Below are 12,637 nucleotides of genomic sequence, written 5' to 3'. Positions count from 1 at the left end.
GCGTTCACCTGGATTTACCTGGTCAGTCTATGTGATGGACAGAGCAGGTATGAGCTATTTTTAGCCCTTTCCTGGGTAACTTATCGGAGATAGACATCATATGAAGAAACACCACACAAAGCATGACAAGAACATTGTTCGGCTAATAGAGTCAGTCAATCAGGCACTTCTGTCAGTCGGTGATCAAATCTGTTAATAAATTAGAAATCATATTGTCCTTTTGAGAAATGTTTGCAATTGTATAACACATTTTATGTAATTCTACTCATTTTGCCATGGGGCATAGAAAAATATTTGCAGTTTTAAAGCACATTTCCTGCAGTTCTACCTATTTTGCCATGGGGTGGAGATAATTTTTTGCCCTTTTAAAGCTCATTTCCTGCAATTCTACACATTTTGCCAAGACTTATGCCATGTTAATGATATCTGAGTGAGAGTGACTAACAAAATCAATGAGGGCCCCCTGAAGGTCAGGGCCCCTGGACACGTGCCTTGTGTGCCCAGTCAGTATTCGGCCATGATTACTACAAATTTAGAAAACTGTCTAGACTAAAAATCTAAAAGTTGTTCGCTGACATGGCTTATTGAGTGACTGACAAAATAAGAGAAAAACTGCTGATACCAACCACATTTTGAACATGCCCCTTCTGTATTCTACTATTCTAACCCTCAACAGTAAGTTGAGACCCCGAAGGAGTAGCTTTTTCAGGTAGGGGGACCTAAACGACCGCTTATGTCACTTATGCCTGGAGCCGGCCCTGACTGGGTAGTAGGTAGGAGTTGCCCTTAATCAAATATTTTTTAATCTATCATCTTTCAAATAACTAACCACGTTTCCAGCCACAGTTTGTGCGATTAAAGTCAAAACGTAAAAAAAATAAAAACACGACAGCTGTAAATGCCGACAGATAATGTGTTCGTTTGACATGGAGGGGTCTTTTTGTGTCGGTAAAATTAATTATGCGAGAAATTGCAGTGGAAACGCCTTAATGCGCAAATATTGATAAAATAACCATCATATCGAAGTAAATTTGGAGTCACGCATTGATATGGTGTGTGGTCCTCCTGCTACGACTCTGGAAAATATGCAGTTTATTAGGCTACAGATTAAATAATTTATGAGCTTCACAGGGTGGTGAAAGTGCACGGTGATCTTGATGCTTTTTTCCAATAAATATCGAGGGTCTGATTCTGGTGACTTGATGATCGATTCTTGACTGCCGTTTGACAAATACAAATATTCTAGCTCTTATCCATAATAATTTCATCATGTAGACTAGCCTACCCACACTGTATCTGCGAGCTGTTGGCTAGAGCGCACGTGCCAAGACCAGAGTAGGCACATTTGCTATTTAACACAACAGTTTTTGTGACAAAACTATCAGTAGAGTTGAAAATGCGATGGAAACATATCGAACTTGAGATTTTATTCGGTAAATGAAATCTTAACTGCTAAAGTTTTTTTTTATGTGCACTACGTCATCAATCAATTTGATGGAAACATATCTGGTTGGAAAATGTACACATTGTTTTTATGCAGATTTTAGAATATTCGCATGAAAATCTGTCACCAATTGGATGGAAACCTAGCTATTGTTATGAATCCCCCATGGCTGTAGCAAACATTGCCACTCAATAATTGACTTACTCAGCCACACAAGTCACACACTCAAAGTTAGCTGTATTTCTACTGATCTACACTCCCCTACATATTTATTTGGACAGTGAAGCTAAAACGTTTAATTTGGCTCTATTCTCCAGCATTTTGGATTTGAGGTCAAATGTTTCATGTGAGGCTACAGTACAGAATGTCACCTTTTATTTTAGGGTATTTTCATAACTCCAGTGCCTCCAGAAAGTATTCATACCCCATTTACTTTTTCAAAATGTTGTGTTACAGCCCGAATTTAAAATGGATTAAATTGACATGTGTTGTCACTGGCCTACACACAATACCCCATAATGTATTTGATAATTTTTTACAAATTAATAAAAAATGAAAAGCTGAAATGTCTTAAGTCAATAAGTATTCAACCCCTTTGGTTTGGCAAGCCTAAATAAGTTCAGGAGTTTAAAGAAATTGCTTAACAAGTGACATAATAAGTTGCATGATTTTTGTACCACACATACAATTATTTGTAAGGTCCCTCAGCCAAGCAGTGAATTTCAAACACAGATTCAACCACAAAGACCAGGGAGGTTTTCCAATGACTCGTAAAAAAAAAAAGTAGACATTGAATATCCCTTTGAGCATGGAGAAGTTATTAATTACACTTTGGATGGTGTATTAATACACCCAGTCATTACAAAGATACAGGCGTCCCTCCTAACTCAGTTGCCGGAGAGGAAGGAAACTGCTCAGGGATTTCACCATGAGGCCAATGGTGACTTGAAAACAGTTACAGAGTTTAATGGCTGTGATAGGAGAAAACTAAGGATGGATCAACAACATTGTAGCTATTCCATAATACTAACCTAATTGACAGAGTGAAAAGAAGGAAGCCTGTACAGAATAAAATTATTCACAAAACATGCATCCTGTTTGCAACAAGGCACTAAAGTAATACTGCAAAATAATAGCAAAGCAATACACTTTTTGTCCTGAATACAAAGTCTTATGTTTGGGGCAAATCCAATACAACAATACTCCATATTTTCAAGCATTGTGGTGGCTGCATCATGTTATTGGTATGCTTGTAATCATTAAGGACTGGGGAGTTTTTTACATGATAAAAAAGAAACGAATGGAGCTAAGCACAGGCAAATTCCTAGAGGAAAACCTGGTTCAGTCTGCTTTCCACCAGATACTGGGAGATGAATTTACCTTTCAGCAGGCCAATAACCTAAAACACAAGGCCAAATCTACACTGGAGTTGCTTACCCAGAAGACAGTGAATGTTCCTGAGTGGCCGAGTTACAGTATTGACTTAAATCTACATGAAAATCTATGGCAAGACCTGAAAATGGTTGTCTGGAATGATCAACAACCAATTTGACAGAGCTTGAAGAAGTTTGAAAAGAATAATGGGCAAATGTTGCACAATCCAGGTGTGGAAAGCTCTTAGAGACTTATCCAGAAAGGCTCACAGCTGTAATCGCTGACAAAGGTGATTCTAACATGTATGACTCAGGGCGTTGACTACGTATCTAATGAAGATACACACTACATTGCCAAAAGTATATGGACACTCCTTCAAATTAGTGTATTTGGCTATTTCAGCCACGCCTGTTGCTGACAGCTGTATAAAATCGAGCACACAGCCATGCAATCTCCATAGACAAACATTGGCAGTGGAATGGCCTTACTGAAGAGCTCAGTGACTTTCAACGTGTCACTGTCATAGGATGCCACCTTTCCAACAAGTCAGTTCGTCAGATTTCTGCCCTGCTAGACCTGCCCCAGTCAACTGTAAGTGCTGTTATTGTGATGTGGAAACGTCTAGGAGCAACAACGGCTCAGCTGCGAAGTGGTAGGGCACGCAAGCTCACAGAACGGGACCGCCGAGTGCTGAAGCACGTAGCGCTTAAAAATTGTCTGTCCTCTGTTGCAACACTCACTACCGAGTTCCAAATTGCCTCTGGAAGCAATGTCAGCACAATAACTGTTCGTCAGGAGCTTCATGAAATGGGTTTCCACGGCCGAGCAGCCGCACACAAGCCTAAGATCACCATGCGCAATGCCAAGCGTCGGCTGGGGTGTTGTAAAGCTCGCTGCCATTGGACTCTGGAGCAGTGGAAACGCATTCACTGGAATGATGAATCACGCTTCACCATCTGGCAGTCCGTCAGACGGATCTGGGTTTGGCGGATGCCAGGAGAACGCTACCTGCCTTAATGCATAGGGCCAACTGTAAAGTTTGGTGGAGGAGGAATAATGGTCTGGGGCTGTTTTTCATGGTTCGGGCTAGGCCCCTTAGTTCCAGTGACGGGAAATCTTAACGCTACAGTATACAATGACATTCTAGACATTCTGTGCTTCCGACTTTGTGGCAACTGTTTGGGGAAAGCCCTTTCCTATTTCAGCATGACAATGCCCCCGTGCACAAAGCGAGGTCCATACAGAAATGGTTTGTCGACATCAATGTGGAAGACTGGCCTGCACAGAGCCCTCACCTCAACCCTATCGAACACCTTTGGGATGAATTGGAACACCGACTGCGAGCCAGGCCTACTCGCCCAACATTAGTGCCCGACCTAAGTAATGCTCATGTGGCTGAATGGAAGCAAGTCCCCGCAGCAATGCTCCAACATCTAGTGGAAAGCCTTCCCAGAAGAGTGGAGGCTGTTATAGCAGCAAAGGGGGGACCAACTCCATATTAATGCCTATGATTTTGGAATGAGATGTTCGACAAGCAGGTGTCCGCATACTTTTGGCCATGCATTTTTCTTCCACTTTGATGTTAGAGTATTTTGTGTAGATCGTTGACAAAAAAATGACAAATCAATTTAAATCCCACTTTGTAATACAACAAAATGTGGAAAAAGTCAAGGGGTGTGAATACTTTCTGAAGGCAACTGTTTTACAGCTTAGAAATGAAAGCACTTAATGCATCCAATCCCAGTTTAATATTTAATTTACTGAGGTGATGTAGATGGAATAAAGTATTGTATTCTATTCTACTCTGTTTTTTCTAAGCAAGTCTGTTCTGAGTTGAAATATACTGATCACGAATAGGAGATTTGATATGTAATGTAATAAACAGTACCACAGGGGGCATCAACTAGATTCAGCTGCGGACCGATAATAATTACAAATAATTTGTAGACCGCAAGAAGCCCAAGCAGATATAAATGTTCGAATAAAACATAATCATTTCAAACCTTTATTAAATTTGTATACGATCACGTTTCTCTCTATTATGCGTGTGAATACTTGGTTACAGATTTCATAGTAGTACCGTAATAAAAAAACAGCGCTCATACTTTTTTCATTTAGCCACACCCTTTGAGCTATGACGCCACCCAATAACATCCCTTCTCTTCAGTTTAAACGGAAGTGAACAGTGACCAATAACTATTTCCACGTTAGCGTTTTTGTTGTTATTTAGACGTTTATTAACAACATGGAACTAAAAAATATGACTAATTGAACAGCACAGCATCCCATATTTACCCCATGTAGTCTTTAATTCGCGTTGGAGACAGGACTTGGGTAACAGTTGTTATCTAGGTAACGCTATCTAGCTAGCTGCTAACGTTGAACTAACAATGGCTAACTGTCTGGTTTTTCACACTCAAATAGCTTCCATCATGGAGGTGCTAGCGAATTCAGCCGTGGCAGAGATCTGTAAACTCGTAGACGACGACTATGCAGTGTTTCGTTTGGAAATTTCTCAAAGCCAGAAAGAAAACAGGGCATTGCGTAGGAAACTACAGCTACTGGAACTGAAGGTAGCAAGGGAGCGCGCAGACAAGACAATGCGAGAGCGCATCCTTGCCAGTCGTCCCAGTAGTGTCAAGATCCTAGACCGATACAGAGGAATGGAAAGAGGTACATTTGGCAAAAGGCCAAGGCTCCGCGGCCTTTCATATATAATTATGTGCCTGTCACCCCGTTCCCCTCTGCACGTGTTCAGAGGTGTTATGCAATAGTTCCCCTGATTACTTAGCTATCTTCCGCTAAGACACTAACATATTCTTACCAGATTCTTGATTTACTGCATTTTCTATTATTTACTCAATGAAAACATTGTGATGCATGGAACATAATATACTGAGTAAAAATATAAACGCAACCATTTCAAAGATTTTACTAAGTTACAGTTAATATAAGGAAATCAATCTATTCATTAGGCCCTAATCTCTGGATTTCACATGACTGGGCAGGGGTGCAGCCAGGCCCAGCCAATCAGAATACGTTTTTCCCCACAAAAGGGCTTTATTACAGACAGAACTGCTCCTCAGTTTAATCAGCTGTCCGGGTGGCTGGTGTCAGATGATCCCGCAGGTGAAGAAGCCGGATGTGGAGGTCCTGGGCTGGTGTGGTTACACGTGGCCTGCGGTTGTGAGGCTGGTTGGACTTACTGCCAAATTCTCTAAAATGACGTTGGAGGCAGTCTATGGTAGAGACATGAACATTCAATTCTCTGGCAAGAGCTCTGGTGGAAATTCCTGCAGTCAGCATGCCAATTTCATGCTCCCTCAGCTTGAGACATCTTTGGCATTGTTTTGTGTGACAACTGCAAAAGTTGGCTGTTATTGTCCCCAGCACAAGGTGCACTTGTGTAATGATCATGCTGTTTAATCAGCTTCTTGATATGCCACAACTTTCAGGTGGAAGGATTATCTTGGCAAATGAGAAATGCTCACTAACAGGGATGCCAAAAAAATTGTGCGTATGGAACATTTCTGGAATCGTTTATTTCAGCTCATGAAACATGGGATCAAAACTTTACATGTTGCGTTTATATTTTTGTTCAGTGTACATCGATTACTAAATAGTGAATAGAAAGAAGTTATGAGAAGTGTTACTTTACATCCTTGCGTTACTTTACATCCTTGCCAATTCTAGACAGTGTCAAAAATGTCAATAGTGTACCATTAAGTATTGACAGTAGCTAAACTAACTACCTCTTTCCCCCAATCTCTCTCAGGGGAAGGAGATCTCACTGGAGGCCACAGGAGCTTTGTGAAGGCAGCAGGACAAAATACATGTAGAGATGACCAACCAATCACTGTTGATGAGGGGAGTGGAACCTCGACCCAGCACGTTATCGTGATAGAGGTTAGCAGTGGTGTAGTGGAGGGTATACGCCATATACCCACTTATTTTTCAGTGAACATTGCGTATACTCACTTCTTAAACCCCACGATGCGTATCAAAGTAGTGTAGTGGAGGTATATGCCATATCAATTAATAAGGCTGATGGACCAGATCAGAATGTTTAACTTGAAATGTTGATAATCTATTATTTCTTCATATTTTGGGCACAGCAATATGCACACGGCAATAGGCCTACGCGCGAATTTCAAAATGCAGTTTGCGGAAAACATCTTTCTTAAATTAGCACCACACATGCAAGCGGTTTCATGGACAGAGATGGAAATTGTTGGAATTTTGAAAGAGGGGAGATCTAAAGATGCAACAACTATCATGGGTTGCTAATATGACAAGCATAATGCCTTTGGCTGCTAGACAATGAATTAAAGAGAACCAATAGAACAGGAGAAAGCACATGAAGTCTTCATAAAATAATTGAGTCCATGTTTCTGTGGGGGGATTTTGGCTATAGGCTACTTTGAAGCAAGGTAAAACATGCCTCATAATATGAAATAAAACATCCAGGTTTCAAACTATTAAGGAACAGGAAAAATATAGCGACGCCAATGATAGGCCAAACCGTACTCTGGTAGATGGAAAGGGTTTCCCAATAACCGTTCTCAATGAAATGTTAATTAGCTACCTACCTGCCAGCCTATGCCTATCTGTCAGAATGAGATCATGATTATTTCCATCAATCCAGTGACTATTTGTTTTGAAAACTCCATCTCGTGCTACAGAACAGTGCCATAGCCAGAAATTGGTGGGTGGGCCTGCAGAAATTTGGGTGGGCCCCCTAAAATAATTATGATTGTTTGGGGGGGGGCGGAGCATGTACCTTCCTGCAATTTGACACATTTTGCCATGAGGCAGAGAAAAAATTGTGCAGTTGTATAGCTAATCTTGTGCTATTCTACACATTTTGCCATGGGGCAGAGGGAAACACGTGCACTTTTATAGCTAATATTATGATATTCTACACATTATTCCATGAGGCAGAGGAAAATGTGCCGTTTTAAAGCTAATGTCCTGCAATTCTACACATTTTGCCATGAGGCAGAGGAAATTGTGCAGTTTTATAGCTCATCCATTCTATTCTACATATTTTGCCATGAGAAAGTTAGCATTTTTTAAGCTAATTAAAGCTAAAATATAGGTATGTTGGCTGATAAAGGCATTAGATTATGAACTGTCTTGTTTGCTAAATAAACAAATGAAATAGGCAGTGGCATTGGCCATATAGCCATAATAGCACAGTGACATATGCTTCAAAGTAGTCATATTCGTCGCTTATTGGGGGGCGGCTTTCAGTTAGTAATTTTTGCCAACCCATCCCGTGAGAGTGAATGTCATTCCAGTTAATCTGTTCTGTTATATTTTATCAAATCTGACTAACCCAGTGCACTGCTTGCTATGAATTCTATCTGATGGTGTTTGCATGTTTAGGTAAAAATAAAAATAATGTCCAGTTTGGAACACTAACAAGGAAAGAGCATAAAAATAACAAATAAAAGCCCCACCCGTTCCTACGCCCCTGCTACAGAAACAGTGCTAGGTGCCTGTGCACTTGATTTAAAGGGTAACTACACTCAAACATATACATGTCTTAGAATTTTCCCAGACCTTAAAAGAGGTCTCCTGATGTAGTTTAAGCATTGATATGGATTTCAACATCCAACTTTGTTGTCTTTCTATTAAAAAAGTGTGCCATTGATAGCAAAAACCTGATTAAAAAATAAAAAATAAATCTGATACCTATGAATGTTTCCCTCAGTTGACAGCCTCATTTATCTGTTTCAATAGTAGGCCTACTATTAGCCTACTGCACAGTACAGCTTTGGTTGGCCGGACTTTGAAAGACCAATATGGGATTTATCATTTTAGGTCATTCAGAGTGTATGTCACTACTTCTCATAGAAGTTTTCACAGAGGGCACCTATCCTTCGCCGGGTGGGACGTTTTTGGGATTTTTCTTTTCAAAATTAGAGTATAACCACTTCTCCAGGCACCACTACACCCCTGGAGGTTAGTGTAATAGTGTTGCATAAAAAAGTACAGTTAATCAAATGTGGCCTGTTTATTTCAGAAAGGCTCCCCTCAGCTATTCACTTGCTTACATGTACGTCCTTATTTTTTTCTGCCATAAATCTGGGCTTGAGAGACTTCCCTACGACTTTGTTATCCAATACGCCATGAAAGTGGTACTTCCAGGTTTCTTTTTTTTATAGGCTAAGACTTTGCTCCAAAATTGCATCGTCAAATTCATGAAAACGTGGTCATATAAGATATACTGAACAAAAATATAAATGCAACATACAACAATTTCAAAGATTTTACTGAGTTACAGTTCATATAAGGAAATCAGTCAAATTTCATTTGATAAAATGCAATTGTGTTCGTTGTCCGTAGCTTATGTCTGCCCATACCGTAAGCCCACCGCCACCATGGGGCACTCTGTTCACAACGTTGACATCAGCAAACCGCTCACCCACACGACGCCATCTGCCCGGTACAGTTGAAACCGGGACTCCTCCGTGAAGAGCATATTTCTCCAGCGTGCCAGTGGCCTTCGCAGTTGCGCATTTGCCCACTAAAGTCAGTTACAACGCAGAACTGCAGTAAGGTCAATACCCTGGTGAGGATGACGAGTACGCAGATGAGCTTCCCTGAGACTGTTTCTGACAGTTTGTGCAGAAATTCTTTGGTTGTGCAAACCCACAGTTTCATCAGCTGTCTGGGTGGCTGGTCTCAGACGATCCCGCAGGTTAAGAAGCCGGATGTGTAGGTCTTGGGCTGGCGTGGTTACACGTGGTCTGCGGTTGTGAGGCCGGTTTCAAATTCTCTAAAATGACGTTGGAGGCGGCTTATGGAAGAAAAATGAACATTAAATTATCTGGCAACAGCTCTGGTGGACATTCCTGCAGTCAGCATGCCAATTGAACGCTTTGACATCTTTGGCATTGTGTTGTGTGACAAAACTGCACAAACTGACCTTTTATTGTCCCCAGCACAAGATGCACCTGTGTAATGATCATGCTGTTTAATCAGCTTCTTGATATGCCACACCTGTCAGGTTCATGCATTATCTTGGCAAAGGAGAAATGCTCACTAACAGGGATGTAAACACATTTGTGCACAACATTTGAGAGAAATAAGCTTTTTGTGCATATACTGAAAATTTCTGGGATCTTTTATTTCTTTCTCATGAAACATGGGACCAACACTTTACATGTTGCGTTCATATTTTTGTTCAGTGTATATTAAAATGTATTCAATTACATTGAAATTAATGCATTTTCAGGTGGTGTATCGTGCAATGTCCCTCAATGCTTTTCTTAAATTAATAATGATCCAGGTTCTTCCATCATGTTTCTCACATGTTCAGAATATATGACAAAATGCAGTTTTTTAGTACTATTATAGGCATTACGTCTGAATATTGATTAATTGACCCCATAGGTCATGACATTAAGTTTAACTGCTGAGTTGTAGTTAAATTAGACTTTTCTAACTTTTGCCGATGTGTCTTCCTTCTTGAGCGTCAAATATTTTTATAAAAGGCATCGGGTATGAGCAAATCAAATACAAAAAATATAATTTTATATATGTCTTATATGACCGCGTTTTCATGAACTTGATAGTATAAGCTTGAATGCCATGCAAAAACCGTACGGGACTCGACCATGAATTGGGCGGGACTTTCATAGGGTATTCAACTCATGTACCGATAATAACCTCCTCTCTTCTTGTGTCAGTCTGCAGATGCAGAGGCTGCAGGTCCTGGGGTCAAGCTGGAGAGGTCTGAAGGAGAGGAGGACCCACGGCACAGCAGAGACATCCAGACTGGAGCAGCGGCTGAAGTGGCGCCCCCTGTAGCCACGGAGGACCCCACAACCGCTCCAGCGCAGCCCAGAACCCGACGCAGCATCACGGAGGTCAGTGGAACGCAGAACGCCGCCCTCAAGTCAGAGACAGACACTGAGACTTTAACAGGGCTGGAACGACTGAGCTGTGCTCCTGCTCCCCGCTCAGAATATATACCTCACGGTAACCTGAGCCCGAGGACGGTTCTGTCCCATCTGGACTCAGGTGACGCGTCACAGACTGGCAATGATCCATCCTTTTCATACGCTACAGAGACAGAGATGATACCTGGTGACATGCCTTTGGGCTTAGATACACAGACTAATCCAATGAGAGGGGACTGGAACCGGCACGGTAGAGGTGTAAACTCTGAAGGGTTCCTAGATAAGAAAGGGGAGGGTCTGATCGTAGATGAAGTTACTGTGAAAGTGGAGAGCGACGATTCTCTGACATGGAATGCAAATGAAACTCACTTAGGAGAAGGATACTCGCAGGGTAACACCAGTGACTTCTTAGACTACAGGAAAAGCTTAGAGACAAATCTAAATGTCGCAACCCACTCCCCATTACACGCGTTCAGGGATCGCGACCCAGTGTCCACGTTGATAGAGCCTTCCGATTCACACATCCGCATCCTTTTGATCAGGTATTGAACTCAAATGACAGGGCTAGAGCCCAGGCTCAGGGACAGGGAGCCACATCAGGCAATAATAGTAAAGAGAAACGGTTCCTCTGCATGTTCTGTAACAAAGGCTTCAGCTGCCTCCAGAATGTGGAGATCCACCAGAGGGTCCACACAGGGGAGAAACCCTTCAGCTGTACCCAGTGTGAGAAGAGGTTTTCCCACCAGCACCACCTGAAGAGGCACCAGAGAGTCCACACAGGGGAGAAACCCTACAGCTGCCCACAGTGTGAGAAGAGGTTCTCCCGCCAGGACCAGCTGAAGATGCACCTGAAGGTCCACACAGGAGAGAGGCCGTTCGCCTGTATGCACTGCGGGAAGAGGTTTTCAGAAAGGAGATGCCTCAGGATACACCAGCAGAAAAACCATTCCAATCTATAACATAGAAAGTAACCATTCCGCTCCATAGCTTCTGATGTTTAGATCAAACCCTGCATTAAAGACAAAGATTAATTTAGGTTGTTGTCAGCGTAAAAGACCCACAGATGCATTTGGAATAACAAGAGTTTCAGTGTTGAAACAGATTTCAGTGTGGAAAATTCCTGGGTAGAACATTGCATCCAGACATTGTGTGATATACAGTGGTGAAACATAGTATTTAGTCAGCCACCAATTGTGCAAGTTCTCCCACTTAAAAAGATGAGAGAGGCCTGTAATTTTCATCATAGGTACACGTCAACTATGACAGACAAATTGAGAAAAAAAATCCAGAAAATCACATTGTAGGATTTTTAATGAATTTGCAAATTATGGTGGAAAATAAGTATTTGGTCACCTACAAACAAGCAAGATTTCTGGCTCTCACATACCTGTAACTTCTTATTTAAGAGGCTCCTCTGTCCTCCACTCATTACCTGTATTAATGGCACCTGTTTGAACTTGTTATCAGTATAAAAGACACCTGTCCACAACCTCAAACAGTCACACTCCAAACTCCACTATGGCCAAGACCAAAGAGCTGTCAAAGGACACCAGAAACAAAATTGTAGACCTGCACCAGGCTGGGAAGACTGAATCTGCAATAGGTAAGCAGCTTGGTTTGAAGAAATCAACTGTGGGAGCAATTATTGGGAAATGGAAGACATACAAGACCACTGATAATCTCCCTCGATCTGGGGCTCCACGCAAGATCTCACCCCGTGGGGTCAAAATGATCACAAGAACGGTGAGCAAAAATCCCAGAACCACACAGGGGGACCTAGTGAATGACCTGCAGAGAGCTGGGACCAAAGTAACAAAGCCTACCATCAGTAACACACTACGCCGCCAGGGACTCAAATCCTGCAGTGCCAGACGTGTCCCCCTGCTTAAGCCAGTACATGTCCAGGCCC

General features: G+C 41.8%; 1 protein-coding gene across 1 annotated transcript; it reads left to right on the top strand.

The window, feature by feature from the left end:
* Positions 1-5,306: 5,306 nt before the first annotated feature.
* LOC123490394 lies at positions 5,307-11,277 on the top strand. The gene is made up of 3 exons (XM_045220434.1): positions 5,307-5,491; positions 6,594-6,724; positions 10,516-11,277. Exons 1-3 carry the CDS (start codon positions 5,419-5,421, stop codon positions 11,275-11,277), a joined length of 966 nt encoding a protein of 321 aa, XP_045076369.1. The 5' UTR covers positions 5,307-5,418.
* Positions 11,278-12,637: the final 1,360 nt, after the last annotated feature.

Source organism: Coregonus clupeaformis, unplaced genomic scaffold, assembly GCF_020615455.1.
Source record: "Coregonus clupeaformis isolate EN_2021a unplaced genomic scaffold, ASM2061545v1 scaf3825, whole genome shotgun sequence".
Lineage (NCBI taxonomy): Eukaryota > Metazoa > Chordata > Actinopteri > Salmoniformes > Salmonidae > Coregonus > Coregonus clupeaformis.
Note: the sequence above shows the minus strand (reverse complement) of the source record. Positions and strands in the feature narration are given on the sequence as shown.

Bases quoted from the DNA above. Each gene is read 5' to 3' on its own strand.
- LOC123490394 (XM_045220434.1), top strand. From the start codon at position 5,419: ATGCGAGAGCGCATCCTTGCCAGTCGTCCCAGTAGTGTCAAGATCCTA. The intron at 5,492-6,593 runs GTACATTTGGCA...AATCTCTCTCAG, and splicing joins ATACAGAGGAATGGAAAGAG to GGGAAGGAGATCTCACTGGA. The intron at 6,725-10,515 runs GTTAGCAGTGGT...TTCTTGTGTCAG, and splicing joins AGCACGTTATCGTGATAGAG to TCTGCAGATGCAGAGGCTGC.